Here is an 18,754-nt window from a genome sequence, read left to right as displayed (position 1 = left end):
GTGTTACAAAACTGCTTTCTAAAAGGCATAACTCCCTCCATTTTGCAGTTTTTCTTTCAGTGGAAATGTACTAAATAGAGTGGTTTTACACTAGAATGTGCAATTAAGTCTTGTATGTATTTTTGCTATCTGTAAGCATTTTTGTGATTCTATGTGGCCTTAAAATCCTTTTTCTACAGCACAGGCTTCATAACCACTTTCTAGCCTACAATTTTACCTTCCCAGATGTAATGCATTGCAGGTCACGTGACCAGATTTCTTCTTGACTATTTTGGATTGCTCCCCAGTTTTACCCAGGATTTTGAATTCTGAAGTTGTTTCCAAAATATTTGTAGACTGTGTTCCCGAAGAAAATGAATAATGGCTCAGAGATTGCTTAAGCTATTTCCTTGACATTTCTGAACAAATTTCATCCATCTTCTGATTTGAGCACATATATCTAAATACTCTTTACACTTCTTTTCTATTTCCTAATTTTAAATGAAGAAACAACAGAAGTTGATGTACTAATCACAGTATGTATACTGTCTCTAGGATTCATTTACCGCTCCTCTATTCATCTTTGTTTATTGTCCATCTAAAACAATGTGGATGTCTATGACAGGGTAACATTCCTCTCTGATCTCTGTCTCAGAAGCTCTAAATGTGAACAACCTCTTATGTTGGGAAGGAAGAAGCTCCCACCCCAATTTTTGCTTTAGCTTAAGAAAATGTAAGAATTTCCCATACACTGATTTCAGGTCATATTTTTAATCAAAACACACATAGAAATGCAGGAGTTCTTGATATCTCTTGGATTTTTCAGTTGCTCAGATGTGTGCTTCCTCTGCCCTTTCCTCAGCCTTCACCAGCATACTTTGGATTTCTTGCTCATTTTTAAATAAGTTACAGCACTAAAAGGTTTCTGTGCACTTATTTTGGAATATTAAAAACATATTTGTTGTTATAGGTCTTTAGCAAAACATAATGAATCATAAAAATTACACATTCCTGTAGAATGTTCCTCAACAACTTGTCCTTCAACGTTGTTTTACAGATGTGTTGCTCTTTGCAGCCTTGGTATTTGGATCTGTGAGGAGCTAGTCCATGAATCACATCATCCTCAGATCAAGGAAGCCTTGAATGTGATCTGTGTTTCTTTAAAGGTGAGAGAATTAAATTTTTACAATGTATTTGCCTTCATGTGTACAGATACTTTGCATTTTCTAAGTCATAATGACATTTTAGCATCCTTACTTTGCAGTCTCATTTACCATCTTTACAAAAGAGAGAACTCGATTTAACAAGCAGATCTCTCAAAAATGTCAAAAATTCTTTACCCTTCTTTGAGTTTGGAGAGAATGGTGTGCTGGGGATAAGATAGTGGATCTTTATTTTAATATATATCACTAGCCACTCTAACCTACCACGATATTCTCATAACATTCTGTGCATGTTCACTTCTGAGTTTAAGTAATTGAATTATGCAATATTGCTTCTTAGCTCTGGCTAGATATTTAGTGAGAAATGCAGAGTACTTGTACTGTACGCATGGAAGCACTGGGAACGTTTAATTTGCTGTAGCAGGGTCCTTTTCTATGCTTATTCCAGAAACTGCATATATTTTTTTTTTCCTTCATGAGTGTTTTTGTTTTCCTACTATTTTAAATATTTTTGCATTTGTTCTTATTTTATAGAATAATTAAGAATATTAGTAAAAACATCTTGTTTTTAAGCAGTTTTCAAATTTGCCTCTTTGTGAGCAATAGCTTCAATGTTTTAAATGTTTTCCAGTTTATCTTCAGAACCTTTCTATCTTTTTGTTTGCATCAAAATTCTATGAATAGTCTAGTCTGTCTGTATAGATTAATAAAAATTGGAGCATACACCTGTTACGTATGACTTCTGTCAGATGTTGGGGATTATTATTTTCTTTTAAGCAATGGGATTCTGAAAAATATCTTAGCAGATTACCTGCTCACATCCTGTGAAGCAGCATTTGAGTCCGTGTATAAAGTAGCTGCAGGGCTTTTAGTATTAGACTCTAAATTGCAATTTCCTGTTTTACAAAATCACATTTATTCTTTGCAGCTCCACCAATACCATCTTCCAGGGTTTTCCCCTTGGTTTTTAATATTGCTTAACATTTGCATTTTATCAAGTTCCTGTGCAAGTTTGGTATAAGGCAAATGGTGTTTTTATCTTGCTGCTTCAATTTATCAATATTTGAACTATTTTTGATCCTGAAATTCATTGTGATTTATGTTCTTTTTCTCTGATGTATTTATTAAACCAATTATTTGTATCTCATTTATATGAAACATAAATTACTTTTTGAATGAGAAAACAAAGGTCTTTGTATTTTTGCTTTGCTTTGCTTTGTGTTGGCAAAACTATCCAGTGCACATTGTCTTTTTTTCAGTCCAGTTCTGAGCAATGGTACACATTCACAATTGAGTTTAATAATGAAATGAAAAGTTCATTAATGTGTCATAGGAGAAATAAATTAGCTCTAATTTGTTACCTAAGCAATCTCCTGGCTACCAAGTAGTCAGAGGTTTTAACTCCCAGAATGGATTATTTACTTATTTTCAGGAGAAATGAATGGGTAGGGAGCTGTGGGTCTAGTCCAACTTACTGATAAGTTCAGTTGAACAAATAGCATTGAATAGAAATGTTAGCAGCAATTACATGCTTATTTTTGAAATAGCAGAAGCAAATTCAGAGCTGCAGTTCAGCAGCTCGCTTCAGATATAGCTAGTGCTTCTCTCAGCTGTGTGGCAGCACCGCTCTGTCTGCATTAATTTTTGCTGGAGCTTGAGCACAAAGGATCCTAACCAGCCATCCAGACTTAGAATTTTATTCTGCTTCTCTCAGAAATTCTGCAGATACATCACAAAATTGTGTTGTGCAGACTTAGTTGAATGAGTGCTAAACAATAGGTTATTCTCAAGTGTGGACAAGGTTTAATTCCTAATTTAACATCCAGAAAGAATGGACCCTTGCAAAAATTAACCTTATGGTAAGACTACCTTTCCAAGAAGAACCCTGAGCACTGGTAAACAGGCAAAGTGCCAGTTCAGTGGCATCTTTTTTTCTTCCCATCAAGTAACTTCTCAAAAATTATGTCCACGATTTACACTGCTAAATATAAAAGTGGTGAATTCTTACGCTTTATAATGTAGGACATTTCCCAGAGACAAAGAACGGCAGGTGGAATGTTTATGGCATCATACAGGTGTTTCCTTGCCACCTCTGAAGGTTCTTGTAAAAGAAGTCAGAGTCAAATGACTGACTTGAAAGGGGTGAATTGTTCCATTATCTGACACATAGTCAGTGAGGCTACTTGAGTTCAGGAAAATGTCCTTCCAGAATCCACAGCTCTCCTAACTGTTCTAAGGTGCTTGAGCATTTGTTGTGGTTTAAGCTCAGCTGGAAATTAAGCACCATACAGCTACTTGCTCAATCTCCTTTTTTCCCCACCCACTGCAGTGGAATGGCAAGGAGAATAGGCAAAACTTGTATGTTGAGATGAGACCAGTTTAATAATCAAAAGCAAAGTAAAACAGCGTAGTAATGGAAAATGATAATAATGATAATAAAAGAGAAAGGAAGAAAAACCCAAGTGATGCACAATACATTTGCTCACCACTCGCTGATAGATATCCTTTTCTCAACCCAGACTGACTCCCTTTCCAGATAACTCCCCCAGTTTTTTTACTAGGCATGATGTCCTATGGTGTGGAATGTCCCTTTGGTCAGTTCAGGTCATCCATCCCAGCCATGCTCCCACCCAGTTTCTTTTGCTCACCTTCTCACTGGCACAGCATGAGACAAGAAAAAAGAAAATCCTTGACTTCTGATAAACAGAACTTAGCAAAAAACAAAACATCGGTGTGTTATCAACACCATTCTCATTCCGAATCCAAAACACAGCACTGCAACTACTGAGAGGAAATTAACTCCACCCTAGCGACAGCATTCTTTTGAAATGTGGTATATTGACCATGCTAGGACAGCTTATTGAAGCATATGAGTGATTTCATCTCTTTCAGCCAATTCCCATATTCTTGATCAAAATTTCCTCCCTGTTGCTTTTCCCATGAATAAAAAAAAAATAAGTGTGCAAGATTAGATTTTAAATTTATTCATATTCATTACTTTATACACTTTATATCCATTATGTGAAATTTATGTCTCCACTTAATTTTGTTCTTTTAAAAATTTTAAAAAAAAATTCTCTTCAACCAGAGAAAAAAAAGATCAACTGATTTGTGTAAACCAGCCTTAAAAATTATTCATTCATTCATCTTCTTTTTAGAGCCTCTTTAGAAAAAGACCCATTAAAAATTTTAAGAAAGAAATGCTTTCTATTTTTAAGTAGTGAATGGCTGATTATTCAGTGACTCTGTGAAGTCTACAGGTCTTTTTCTCAGGTATTTTTTTCTTATTTTCAGTGATTTGGGTGCTGTGTATTAAGCTGCCCCAGTTTGTCCATCCCATTTTTCTTCTCCAGTGATTTTGGGGTTTTCCTGCAGCTTGTTAGGATGTTGTGAGCAATCTGGATTTGATCTCAAGTTCTGTAATCAAATTATCATGCTTACAGTTTGTTGTTGTTGTGGGGTTGTTTTTTTTTGGGGGGTGGGGTTTGTTGCCATTCCCTGCTTACTGTGCTCTTACAGAGTACTTTCACAGCATGGAGAGAGGCTGTCTCATGAGGGATGCAAAAGTAATGATAGTCTTGTCATAGTCTGAAGATTTGGAGATGTGAGATGTTTACTGTTTTGAGCTAAAAACTAACAGTAATATGAAACTGCATCCCCTGAGAAACAGGGAAAATCAGAACAAGAATTAACTGCCCATTGTGTGCTCCCGTTTCCATCTCCTTGGATAACTTGCAAGAACCATTCACAGTCTTTCTTTTTTGGTTACACAGATACCACTAATAAAAAATCGTAATTAAAGCTTTGTACTCCAGGCTTTTCCTTATGCTTGTACCATTTCTTTTCAACACTTTTAAATGTAAAAATTGATAGCTCTGCTTTGATATGAAGCACTGACCCAGAACAGTCTTCCTCCTGTGTATTTTCAGTTTAAGTTTTTTGCCATTCAAAAATTTTACTCTAAAATCTTTATTTTCTGCTCAGGCTTCATTGCCCAAGCACTTCAGCTTTCTTAAAGGTTTGGGTTTTTTAAGTTTTGTTTGATACATCCCTCCCTGAAGGGTTCCTAGAACTGGTCTGAGTAAGAAAGAAGCTTATGAAGTGAAGAAATTACATCTAAACGTTTTTACAGCATAATTGCCCTTTTCTGAGTTGAGAAATAGAGAGCTGTCTTGTAGCACATACCTGTGACAGCTTCACTGCTGAATATAGTGAGATTGAAACAAGCAAACTACTTTCTTTATAATACAGGAATTCACTTGTAATATTAACTTTGTCCTTGCCATTTGATGCACACCTTTATGTTTTAAAGCAAGTGCAGTGAAGGTAGAAAACTCAAATACATGTCTTGTGCATTAACAATTTAGGGAAACACATCCCTTGCTTTTAATTTCTATGTTTTCCCACTTAGGAGTGTAGAACAGGTGTGCATTCCCCCCTAAGACTGGGAATTAGTTGTACAAATGTGTTCCCTTCTGCTTTGACCAGCACAGTAACTGTGGAAGGCAGGCTCGAGAGCAGCAACCTTCTCTTGCCTTTAAAAGAAAAGCAGGGTTAAGCACAGAGGCCAAGGTGAATTAATTTCCATTCAAACATGCTCTGGGCACAGCAGTTACTGGCAGATAGCAGAACAGTTCCTCTGATGTTTAGTACTACAGGCTGCATTTTGGGCATGTGGCTCTTCACCTGCCTTGATTCTCAGCAAAGACTTCTGGCTTCAGAATTGCATCCTTGGGGGGCTTTGCAGTGATTCATTAATATTATTAATCATTAAGGTAACAAAAAAAATTAGTTCTTTCTTCATGGCTTCATGATATTGTGCTAACCAGTCTGAAGTTAGTTAGGAGACATCTATCCCCTTTCTGGTGTGCAACTCACTGGATGTCTGTCCCAAAACTTTGGTGTTAGGTGCTAACATTTGTTTATGAATGCAAAATAGTTCCTTTTGAATTTTGTAAAATTTAATTCTGTTCCTCTGGTAAATAGATACTTAAGGAACTATATGTATAAAACCACCAGTGAAATTTGCGACCACCCTACCATGTAATGTACTCTTACATGAAATCATTTTGTCATTGTTACTGTGCTGTTTTCTCTTTTCCAGTTCCCAAATAAAACAGTAGCCCAAGTTGCCTGCAGTATGCTGAACATGCTGATACATTATGTACATAGACTTCAACTGTATCAAGCTGATTCACCTTTAAGAATTATTCAAGTAAGTAATTTTTTTAATTGAAATTTTCAATTATTTTAAATTAAACACTACCATGCATTACCCTAAAATTAAACATCTGAATATTGAGAATTATGTTTTGCAAAACACTGAATTAGTATAAACATAATCTTACTTAACACTGACAGTAGGGAATTGCTGCACACTTAACTGCTTGACTGCAGTATTGACATATAATGTGTCATACATGCCTGTTTTGTTTCAGAGAAAAAGTATCATGAGAATGTTGTCAGTAAATATAGTTTTTGTTTTTTAATATTAGATCTCTTTGAGCATGTATATTTAAGTTCAGGGAGAAAATGATTGCTTAAAATACGGATCTGCAATTGTATTTTGCATATCCATGAAAGAGTTTCAGTATAAAGCAAAAATAATATTTTGAATATGCTTCCAACAAGGAGGTGGACTATGGCCTCTGTGAGTCTGAACCACAGAGAAAAGACAGAGGGCTCCCAGGTTCTTTTCGTGTGAAAGCTTCTTAAGAGGTACAGCAGGCATTTCTGTGCTCCTCTGTGGACATTTTTGATCAAATAGAGACACGGTGCATACAAATTCTAGTAGTTCTAAAAAATAATGTAGTTCAGATAGCACCATACATAAACCAGCACCAGATTTTTTCCTGCATCCTATAAGTGTGTTGAGTCATGTTCTTTTCATGCCTGAATATTTGAGGTAACTGTAATTTCATTGTCCTTAATGCACCTACGTCATCAAACAGAACATACTCCTTCAATGTATTCTGCAAAACTCAATTAAAAGTGTTTTTATTTTTAAAAAATTGTCAAGGAATACTGTAACTTGTCTCAAAATAATTATAATAGAATTTAACCGTGAATCTAATATCACGTTAGATTTACCTGCTTTTAATAAATATTTTAAACTTAAATGTTTAGGTTCTGTTTTAAAAGAAATATGGTATATTTCCCCAGATTCTGATAGCAACTATTACACATCTGCTACCCAGTACAGAAGCTTCCTCTTATGAGCAGGACAAGAGGGTAAGTATTTTTCATTTCATTGTACTTTCTGCCTCCTGAAAGCTGTGTCTCTTCTGAATTAGCTTTGCTGTGGGCCTGGCCTCATTGGGTCATTTCAATTTGGGCACTTTGGTGCACTTTCTGCTGACAGCTCCATCATTCTGGGCTACCATTCCCATAAGGAGCTGGAGTTCATCTGTTGCTCATTTTGGTTTTCAGAGGCTCTGTTTCATCTAGTGTCTCTGCAAGAAGTCAGGGACTGTTGTAGACTACACTCATATGCAAGCTACCCACTTTTCCACTTGGGGATGCTTTCATAATTAACCAAGTTTCCCCATGAACTACTGTCAATCATTGTACATCAAATATAATATTAAAAAATTGTCTTACCTATTTTGACAAATGTAGCCCTAATGGGTTTCTTAAAAATTGGTTTAAAATGAAAAGACTCAGTGCCCTTCATCATTAGGTTTATTATACTTTCGATGGACAAACTTGGAATGCATTATGTGAAGAGTAAATTAGGTAAAGGGATTTTTTTAAAGACTTCTATTTACCTTGAGAAATATTTTAGAGAATCTTGCAGATATTTATCTGAATTGTCTTCTCTTCCACAGCTGAGTTTTAAAAATCAAAAGCAATTATTTGGTCACTAAGTTATTGATAATTTGCTTTGGATTTGTGTCTGTTATTAATCTGATTCTGTTCTAGAGTCTTTCAAAACATCCCAACAGGGAGTTGATTCTTTTGCTAAATGAGTAACCTACAAGTCAGAAAGTAGTTGGATTTCTTTGGGATGATACCTGGAGCTGCATAACATTATTCGTATGTTGTAAAGGACATTATGTGTTGTTTATAAAGCACTAAATACAGATGAATTAGTTCCATTTTGTGTAATCCTTGATTCACTTTATGTGAAATTTATGTGCAAAATGGTGCATCAGCCTTAATTTGGATATGTGTTACCTGTAATTTAAAAAATAATACCCTACAAATCAATTTTGAAAACTGTGGGTATCCTCTTAAGTACAGTATCTGCTTACAGTCTTACCCTGATGAGGAACTATTGAATAGATGGCCTTTGTTAAATACCTCAGTTGCCAAAGTTTTTACTGATGCCATAGGTTTTGAAGATAGGGTGGTTAACAAGTGGGGCCTGCAATTACTGCAGTAGGTTGACTTTACTGAATTTTAAAAAGAAGACAAAACAGAGAAATAAAATAAAGTGATAAATATGAAGTTGCAGGTGCTGGCTTAATTGATTTGTAATTGAAAGTGTTTTTTCCAGTTGGTGGTTTCTTTACTTCTGTGCTTATTGGATTGGATAATGGCCTTGCCACTGAAGACTTTGCTGCAGCCTCTTCACACTACAGGAACAGAAAATGATAAGACTGAAAGATCCATTCTTAATTGTATATATAAGGTACCTGTTTCTTTGCTGCCTTATTAACAATTTCTTTGTATAGAGGTAGTGTCAGTTTTCATGGAAATGGAGGCAAAAGTTCTCTGTAAGCTGACCTCCATTCTACTCCTGGAATATGGATTGCTGGGTCAGTTCTTGGATGTTTCACTGTAACAGCTTGACCTTTGTATATAGTTTGGTGTATCTGGAATAGTAGATTTTGTTGTACATTTGATGGCTAACCAAGCCTTTTTTTTTTGTATGTCATTTGGGTTGCAGATGCTTCTATTATTGAAGATTAACTATACATTTAATACAAAAGGATGCAACTTTTATATATCAAACAATTTCATTCAGCAATAAGCAAAGCAAAAAACACTAAGTTACTGTCTTTAGGAACACAGGGTTTTTTATCCTTTTTGCAAGGGAAGGGGATTAAAACCTCTAGCAGCTTAGACCTAGCATATGTAATTAAAGAAGATAGGAGATCTAAAAATAAAGGTAGCTTAATGTTTTTTTGGTAAGTTGTGTTTCTTTATTGTTAAATTCCACTTTGGTAATAATTTTCTTTGCAGATCAGAGTTTGTTTCTGTAAACATAAAGCATCTAAAATTTTTCCAACATTTCATCATGCCTGCCTTCTAACAAATGGATTTTTTTTAAATGCAAATAAAAAGAGACTCCATTTCTTATAAAACTATGAAGTATAAATTTCAGTAATTAATGTAATGAAATTCTGATTTTGTTCTAGGTTCTGCATGGATGTGTCTATGGGTCTCAGTGTTTTAGCAACCCAAAATATTTTCCTCTAAGCCTTTCTGATCTGGCATGTATGGATTATGATCCTTTTATGCATTTAGAAAGCTTAAAGGAACCAGAACCACTACATTCTCCAGACTCGGAGAGGTCTTCTAAACTTCAGCCAGTCACTGAAGGTTTGTCTAATTGCCTAAATATATTTTCTTTCAAAATGATTTTGTCTAGGTTTTCACTATTGAAGTGTTGATCTAAAGCACAGGTTTTCGGCTATATGTAGACACTAGGTAAGAACCATTAGTATGGAATGAGCAAATGTAATTTTGAGCAATTACCATTTGATTAACTGAAATAAGTATGTTCTGAACAACAGCAAGATCGATATGATATGGATTCTTCTGCTCCGTGCATCAGTAGAAATGTTAAGTACTGCAACGTGGATAAATGTTGCTTTTCATTTTACTTTCAGTAAATTAGTTTGATTTTTTTCCTGATTTTGCTCCTTTTTTTTGGAGTATTTTGGATTTTTGTTCCCTTTTGACATTGCAGTATTGAATTAATTCCCTGAATTTTTTTAACCTATCATAATTTGGTGTTGATCTCTTACATTGCTTAAAACCACAGGTTTGTCTAAAAAGAGGTTTTCTCTCATCTGGTTAGAATGTTAGGAGACATGGGAATTAACTTTTTTTCACAACTCAAAAGTAAAAATAAAGTATCAAGAATGTAAGCTACAGAGGACTATCATGTATTATGCAGTGTATCTAGTAAATATCTAATGGCTACATAGGGAAGAAAATTAAGAAAGATGAGATTAAGATACAAGCAACTCTGTGTAGTGCTATTCTGCCTCTGTATTAAGTTGTTCCATTTAGGGTTTTTTTAGGGTATTAAGAACCAGATAAATGCAGCAGTTCTTTATAGCAGCTGTGTGCTAACAGCAGGTGATTTTGTGGTCTGTAGTGACTACGTGCTGTTTTTTATGTAGAGAAAATGGCTAATCATTGTGCCCTTGTCTAAGGCATGCTTCATCATCCTCAAGTACTTTTTTGGCCAAAGAATTCTAAACATAGAGCTGTCCTCTAATAAGCTCAGTATTGGATTGAACAAGTCTGATCTGAGAACTACTGGCAGGAGGAGCTGTAATTATTAATTTTACTGAAGAATGAAGCAAGGTACTATAGTTGGTTTTTTGTCAAATGGCTGTGGCCTTATTAGTAAAAGTAATCATCTGCAGGGTCAGAATGAAAGAGGCTTCGAAGGATTCATTCTGTCCTAATTACAGTCTCACCTATACATATTATGTAAAGCTAATATTTAAAGCATTTGCCAAAATTTACTTCCACTGCATGTTCTATTACAGTGTAGTGAATTGTAGTAGCTTTTTATGCCCGGCATCTTTTGTATTCCATAATAATCTGTAATTATGGGTTAGAAGCAAATGCTGTGTGGCTTTTTTAATCTGACAATCTGAAAAGACAACCTTGAATAGATTTCCCTTTAAATGAATACAGTTGCACAAAGCCTTAGCATCAGTATCTTCATTTTGCATTTCTAACCATGATCTTTTCTTTTATTTCTTGTTAAATTTCTTAAAGTAATTTCAGATGTTTCTTTTATGTCTCCAGATAAATTAAGTTTCAGGGCTCTGGAATTGTAAGTTAGACTGTGAAATTTAATTGGCAGACTGCAGCATTATAATGTAACCTCAGTTCTGCAACCTTGGCACTTCTAGTCCCCAATGCCAGGCGAGGAATCAAATTGGCAGTGCTTAACCAATTGCACAGCATCTGTTCTCCCTGGCATTGTTGGAGGAGTTGAGATGAGTAAAGCTAGTGGATAACAACCAGTCTGGATCTCTGTCAAGACAGAGGGTCAATTAGTACAAGCTAGCAAGAGAACAGTATGCCAATGGGCCAGCACCTTTTAGCAGAGTAAAAGGGCTATCATAGTATCTTTTTTGAAGGAATGGAAATGGCCAGGGCAGAAGTTGTAGGGAATTCAGGGAAGCTCTACAAAACAGGGTAGGATTTGCAAGACTCCTTAGGTCACAAGCAAAGCTGAAAGTGCTGAAATGACAGAATTCTTAAGACAAGGTGCTTTAACTAGTGTGATTGATTTTCCCTGTTATGCCTCCATTTTTCAAGGTCAGATCCATCACAAGTTTTGTGGATACTTAGCTACAGCATAATGTGGTATGAGACCAAGAAGATACGGGACTTAGAGTGACACAGCTGTGTAGTGGAGACAGGATCAACTGAGAGGTGTGGAGCAAGTCATACAATAAACAGCAGGAGAAAGATTTCTTAAATCCTCTGGGAACAGGCATACATCGAGGAAAAAGATTATTATTGGCCTCTCTTTTTCAGTAACTTTATAAGTTCTGTCTCTCACAAGGAAGTTCTTAACCTAGGATTATCTGTAAAATTGTCTTTTTTCTCCTTTCTGTAGCTGGTAAAGTGGCAGATTCTAGTATGAGATATACAAAAAATAACTTTGACATTAAGTATATTAAGCTGTTACATTTAAACCAGAATAAACTTATAGCAGCTCTCCATAAGGACATCAGTAGGAAGCTTTTATTGCATCATCAGAACTTGCAGGCAGCAAGTCTGTGATGCTTTCATACATCTAAAGAATCACTTGGCTTGTCTATGTCAAGGCTGATGAACTGTTCCTCTAGCTAGTGTCGGCAACGACCTACTGTAGCTATGGTATACAGGCATACAAATAGTGGTGGTGGTGGTGATTTGACCCTGGCTGGATGCCAGCTGCCCACCAGTACTGCTCTGTCATTCTCCTCCTCAGCTATGCAGGGGAGAGAAAATAGAAGGAAAGGCTCATGGGTTGAGATAAAGACAGGAAGAGATTGCTCACCAATCACCGTCATGGGCAAAACAGATTTGACTTAGGGAAATTAACTGAATTTATGACCAAGCAAATCACGATAGGATAATGGAAATAAAACCAAGTCTTCAAAACATCATACCCCTACCCCTCCCTCCTTCCTGGGCTTAACTTCATTGTAAATCTCTACCTCCTCCCTGGCCCCAGTGGTGCAGGGGGATGGGGATTGGGGGTCTGCAGTCAGTTCACCACACATTGTCTTTGCTGCTCCTTCCTCCACAGGGGAAGCACTCCTCATTCTCTTCCCCTGTTGTAGCATGGGGCCCCTCACACAGGAGACTTCTGCAACACAGCTCCTTCTCACAGACTGCAGTTCTCCATGAATGCGCCACTGTGGATCCCCTTCGTGTGGCTCGGTCCTGTAGGTGCAGGCTGCTCTAGCGTGGGCCCCCACTGGGTCATAAGTCCTCCCAGCAAGCCTGCTCCAGCATGGGCTGCTCTCTGCACAGCACTGCAGTTCCTGCCAGGAGCCTGGTACAGCGTGGGCTTTCCACAGGATCACAGCCTCCTTTGGGCATCCGCTTGCCTCCAGCATGGGGTCCCCAGGGGCTGCAGGGGCTCATCCTGTCTCACCATGGTCTGCACCTCAGGCTGCAGGGAATCTCTGCTCTGGTGCCTGGAGCAGCTCCTGGCTCTCCTTCTTCACTGACCTTGGTGTGTTCAAACTTGTTGCTTTCACATATTCTCACTCTGCTCTTTGGCTGCAATTTCCTTTTGCCCAATATATTTTTTTTCCTTCTTAACTCTGTTATTCCAGAGGCATTACTTCCATCGCTGATCAGCTCGGCCTTGGTGAGCAGCAGGTCCAACTTGGAGCTGGCTGACATTGTCTTCATCAGACACAGGGAAAGCTTCTAGCAGCTTTTCAGAGAAGTCCCCCCTGTAATCCCCATACTACCAAAACTGTGCCACACAAACCCACTGTTCTAATTAACTGCACCTAACTAGCCATCTTTAATGTTCACAAACCAACCTAGACTGCATAGTGACACAATCTCCTAACTTCTGAACTTTCCCATTTCATTTCAGGACCATAAACATGTAAGATGGAGAATTTTTTGCACTTATAGACAAAAAAACATTTTGAAAGCTGTTCTTCATGGAACACGAATCTGCTAGAGGTAGTTGTGATTGGAAGGTTCTAGTAACATTACATGGATACAGTGATCTATCAGTTATTGATTTGATTGATTTTTTTCCCCATTACTCATATTTCTCCAAACATATTTTAAACTCTTTTGCATAGATTGATAAATTTTTTCTAATATTTTTCAATTTCTAATGAAAGATACTGGCCTGCCTGATGTTTAGTCATAGCTTTTGTTTAAAAAGTAGAAATATAAAATACTTTTCATATCAGGCTTCTCTGTTTGCCGTTTTACTGAAAGGACCCAAAATGCACACCTAAAATACTTTATATATAGTGCATCTAGATTAACACAGTCTGTGTTTTGTGGGGAATATTCTAGAGATGGGTTCTCTGTAACTGCATGTCTATATAGCTGAAGTTTGAAATTAGAAAGAAATGAGACTTGCTCTAACTAAGGTAAATACAGGAAACTAAGCAAATAGGCTTCCTCTAAATATAATGAAGGAAAAATAAGTGTTTTTAGAGAGTGATTCATCCCATTGCTTCAATTTGAAATTAATCAGTCTGTACAGGTCATCATTCTTTAGAAAGCTAAAAGGATGAAGAGAGTTAAATTCCACTCTCAGTCATTACTTTTTACTTCTACTACATAACCATAGTTGTTTAAAACTGTTCAGCCAAAGTTGAATTAAAAAGTTAACAGCACATCTTAAGTAAAATCAGGAATCCTTCATTCATGCCACAGATACAAATTACTAGTGATGGACCTTCAGCCTTTCCACAAAAGAGGTAATTTCAGGACTGAGAAAAATAAATAGTATAACATGCTTCTAGTAAATTACCAAATGATCATGTACACATTTAAATTACATTGCCTAAACCAGAGGCAGTACCATTGTAAAGAAATCAGTGATGTGTTCTCTCAGGAAGACAGGTCAACAAAGCAGTGAGCTCGACTGCCTTAATGTGTAAAGATTACTTAGTTTGTAGAATCTATGGTAAAGCTGTGATGGCTTGCATTATTACGTATTTTTGTTTGCCATCCAGAAACAAAGAGCACAGTTTAGATACTCATTTTGAGGTTTTAATACATTGAATGTCCAGTTATTCCTAATTGAGGAGATGTGCTTCTAGGAATAAATTAAGTTGCAGAGTTAATTTTAAAATTTTCATAATTTCAAAATGCATTACTAGGTTTGGGATTTTTCCTTTTTTATTCCTGAGAAAACCATCATCAAAATCTGATTTTCTGTGTGGCAAAAGTGTTTCAAGATTGCTTTATTTTATTTCAACATAACAGGTTGCATCTTACAGTCTACTTTTCAGTATACTTCTCTTGATACTTCTGATTTAATTTTTCTATGTCATTTTTAGATCAACAGCACTGTATTCTGAGAGAAGACTGAGATGTAGTGTTCGTATTTTATAAAAGAAACAATGACAGATTTATGATTTTAGTTCAAGTGCAAAGTTTTCAGGGCAAGGCTGTATTTAGGACTGAGAATGGATCTTGCAAATTTAAATTCATTGTTCCCCTCTTCGTGTCACTGTGTTACTTTTCCGCATGTCCCTTACACTCCTAAGGAATCACATTCACACACACAGGCACAAAACAGCTGTGGTGAGGTTTGAGATCTTTAGGGTTTGCCACACAACACTAATAGTAATAATATATGCTAGAAGGTCCTTATTTCTTCAGGTTTCTCAGCAGAACTTAACCGGGAGCATTTAACCTTTAGGAGTGGGACTTCAGGTGTCTGGAAAGCTTATGTGTGTCTGCTCCTGGGAACCTGAGAAAATTGTTACCTTATTTATCTATGCAAGTGCTAAATACTTGGTATAAATATCCTGACAAAGATGGGCCGCCCTCTGCATTGTCCAGGTGCTAGTCAGTAATGTGCTGATAAATGATTCTTCAAGTACCCATCTTATTTTCTCTTTGTTTTGTATAAAATCTGCTTCCAGTTCCTTCTTATATTTCAGCAGATGGCACTATAACTTAATTTCCTTGTATGCTGCCAATATCTGGACACTTAATTCAGTGTCACTGAATGTTTTTGTATTTGTAAATTTCAAACCTCAAGAAGGCTACAGACAGTAAAAATACAACCTCTAATCTGCTTATATTAATTTTCAAGGCATTAATTCATTAAAATACTTGCGTATATATGAGTTTTTTAATTGTGTAAATATTACGTTGTTTTTGCCAACTATTAACTGGATGAAATGTTTCCCTATTTGTAGTTCACATGTAATGCTTCCTAAAGGAAGAGAATAGCCAGAATCCCAAACATCTCTTACATGCTGTACCCAAACCTTTTTTGGGAAAAAAAAAGCAACTACATGCTACCTGTTTATTTTTGCAGTTGCTGAATGCATCCATCTTCAGAAACTGAAGATCTATCATGGCAGTCAGTATGCATCACAAATTTGCCTTTATTTTTCCAGTTAAACCAATTAAGATATCTGAAACTGCAAAAAGCAATTTGTTTATTAAGCATTAGTTTTGCAGTTTATGAATATCCAGCATAAAGTGAGATGAATTCATTATACCTTACTTCTATGCCCAGGAGGTTACATATTATTGGTAAATGCTGAATGAAAAAGTAACATCATTCAGAAAATTCTGGTTTGATGGATTTTGGTGAGAAAGAAGATGGGAAGCATTTGCAGATGTTTTCAATGTTTAATGTAATTAAAAATGCATGATGTAATCCTGGGGAGTACAGTTTTTTAATCTTCCCTTTGTAAATCACAAATTCAGGGCATCCATGCCCAGTTATAAGAGAGAGGATACAGAAAACAAATACTTAGCCATTTTGATCTTGTTCCTTCTTCCACCAGTCTTACTCTGCAGTGTAATATTTTTGTGTATGGGTTCTTCAATGGGTCCGCTGAACCAATTGATGGTTCTGTGCCTGAGAGTTTCACTTTGTCTGGCTCATGTACTTCATGTAGAGTGGACTTGATAAGAATAATTCAATACTAATATAGTACTGTGTCAGCAGGGTGTGATATAGTCATTAAGAATACCTTTTTTGAATTTAGGTGACGTAAAGTGCAAGTGGAAGGTGTGCAGCAAAGAAGGAGGTAGCAAAAACCATATTGAAATACCAGTGCATCTCATAGGATGATTTTCATATAAGATGGGCACAATTAAGTTTTCTTTCTCCCTCCCAAAGTTTTCTAACCTGAAGCTTCTTAAAATGCATTTGTGGCATGAGATTTTGTTTTGGAAAACTTTTATAATGTTAGGTCATGTTCAATATAGACAGCCTGGTCTTTGACTTTGTACTTTAAAATTATTCAATGCTATTCTCAAACTAACCTACAGCTATATGTTCCCCAGGGAAATTAAGATGGATTAGACCTTTTGTGCATCTATCTTCCTTTGTATTTCTCAGTGTAATGATGTGCATAAATAAAAATACACTGCAGTTGGAATGGACATCTTGCAACACAATTATGATCTCTACTTCAACAGCAATTCAAGATTTATTTTCACTAGATAAGGAATTGTGGATTTTAGAAGAGTGCTGATAACAAAGCTGTGGCAAAGGAAGTATAATCTGTAGATATATAATCTGTAGACATAGACATGGGTGTAAAATAATGAAGATGCTTCTTTAACTGTTTTAGGGTTTTTCATTCTATTTATATGCAAGACCAATGGTCATCAAAATACATATTTTTCTGTTACTGAGTTGCATGTATCCTTAGCTTGCAGTGCTCATTCTCTCAGGAAGAGACCAAAAGAAACACATAAATCTCAGTGTTATTTTCTGAACTCTTCTTTTAAAATCTGTGCTCTTTCTCTTGCAGTGAAAACTCACATGCAGCAAGGATTAATATCTGTTGCTGCTCGTACTGTGATAACACATCTAGTCAACCACTTAGGCCACTATCCTATGAGTGGAGGTCCTGCTATGCTGACCAGTCAAGTGTGTGAAAACAATGACAATCCATATAGTGAAAGTCCTGAGCTTTCTCCTGAACTATTTGAGAACCCAAATCTTCAATTCTTTGTATTAAACAATACTTCCCTGGTGTCTTGCATACAAATCCAAGCAGAAGACGACATGCCTGGAGGAGGACTGTCTGCTGGACTTGCATCAGCTAATTCAAATGTTAGAATTATAGTGCGTGATCTGTCTGGCAAATACTCATGGGATTCGGCCATTTTGTATGGACCATCATCTTTATGTGGATCTTCACAACAAACATCTTTTGCACTTTCATTATCTCAGCAAGATAAACCAGCAGATGCTCTTTCATCTTTTGAGCATGTGGAGGATATATCTGCAAGAGATGGAATTGCACTCCAAGTTAAAAGGAAATTTAGAGACACTGTACCAACATGGGATACAATTAGAGATGAAGAAGATGCTCTTGATGAGCTGCTGCAGTATTTAGGTGTTACAAGCCCTGAATGCTTACAGAGAACTGGTGTTTCACTCAACATTCCTGCTCCTCAACCAGTCTGCATCTCAGAAAAGCAGGAGAACGATGTCATCAATGCAATTCTGAAACAGCACACAGAAGAGAGAGAGTTTGTAGAAAAGCATTTCAATGATGTAAATATGAGGGCTATGGAGCAAGATGAGCCGACCTCACAAAAGCCACAGTCAGCATTTTACTACTGTAGATTACTTCTCAGTATACTGGGAATGAATTCATGGGATAAAAGGTAAAACTACTCACATTTTAAGAACTTTTTTTAAGGAACTTTACTGTTCTTACCTTGATCCTAGAGTTTGTTAAGCCACAAATATTCCAGGCCAGCTAACAAAAGAGAGGGGATGTGCAGCTAAGACCTAAATGGCAACTTTCCTCTGCTTTTCAGCCTGTCATTTAGAGAGTCAGAAAGGAAGAATCTGTTGCATTTATTTTGATTCATATTCTTTCCTTAAAAAGTGTTTGAAGGCAAATTGAAGGAGTGATATATTTTCTTTGCTTCCCATGTATGTTGCTGCAAAAATCATTACCTTTCAATGCCAGAATAATACTCACGAAGTGTCATATTCTCAGCTATTGTGTCGCTGGACAATGTCCTGCTGCTTTGTCTGCTAAAAGCATGCTTGCATGTAGCCTCAAAGACTTGCATGTGTCTTAGCTAAGGAGAAAGATGTGTCTCCTACTATTTATTTCAACACTGGCTGTGCTTAAATACTGTTTGAATACTGTTTAGAACAACATGGCCAATTACAGAAGTAGTGTCTCTTTACATTATTATTTTTGTGTAGGTGT

General features: G+C 36.5%; 1 protein-coding gene across 5 annotated transcripts in view; it reads left to right on the top strand.

Moving 5' to 3' along the window:
* The window catches only part of RALGAPA1 (Ral GTPase activating protein catalytic subunit alpha 1), a 131,049-nt gene that overhangs the window by 64,438 nt on the left and 47,857 nt on the right, over positions 1-18,754 (top strand). For all 5 annotated transcript variants that reach the window (XM_062495983.1, XM_062495984.1, XM_062495980.1 and 2 more), the window contains 6 exons: positions 1,037-1,145; positions 6,247-6,357; positions 7,305-7,373; positions 8,641-8,775; positions 9,506-9,689; positions 17,330-18,194. In XM_062495983.1, the coding sequence (XP_062351967.1) occupies positions 1,037-1,145; positions 6,247-6,357; positions 7,305-7,373; positions 8,641-8,775; positions 9,506-9,689; positions 17,330-18,194 (1,473 nt within the window). The remainder of the gene's footprint in view (positions 1-1,036; positions 1,146-6,246; positions 6,358-7,304; positions 7,374-8,640; positions 8,776-9,505; positions 9,690-17,329; positions 18,195-18,754) is intronic.

The sequence above is a fragment of the Cinclus cinclus genome, chromosome 6 (genome assembly GCF_963662255.1).
Source record: "Cinclus cinclus chromosome 6, bCinCin1.1, whole genome shotgun sequence".
Lineage (NCBI taxonomy): Eukaryota > Metazoa > Chordata > Aves > Passeriformes > Cinclidae > Cinclus > Cinclus cinclus.
This window is presented reverse-complemented; position numbering and strand designations above follow the sequence as displayed.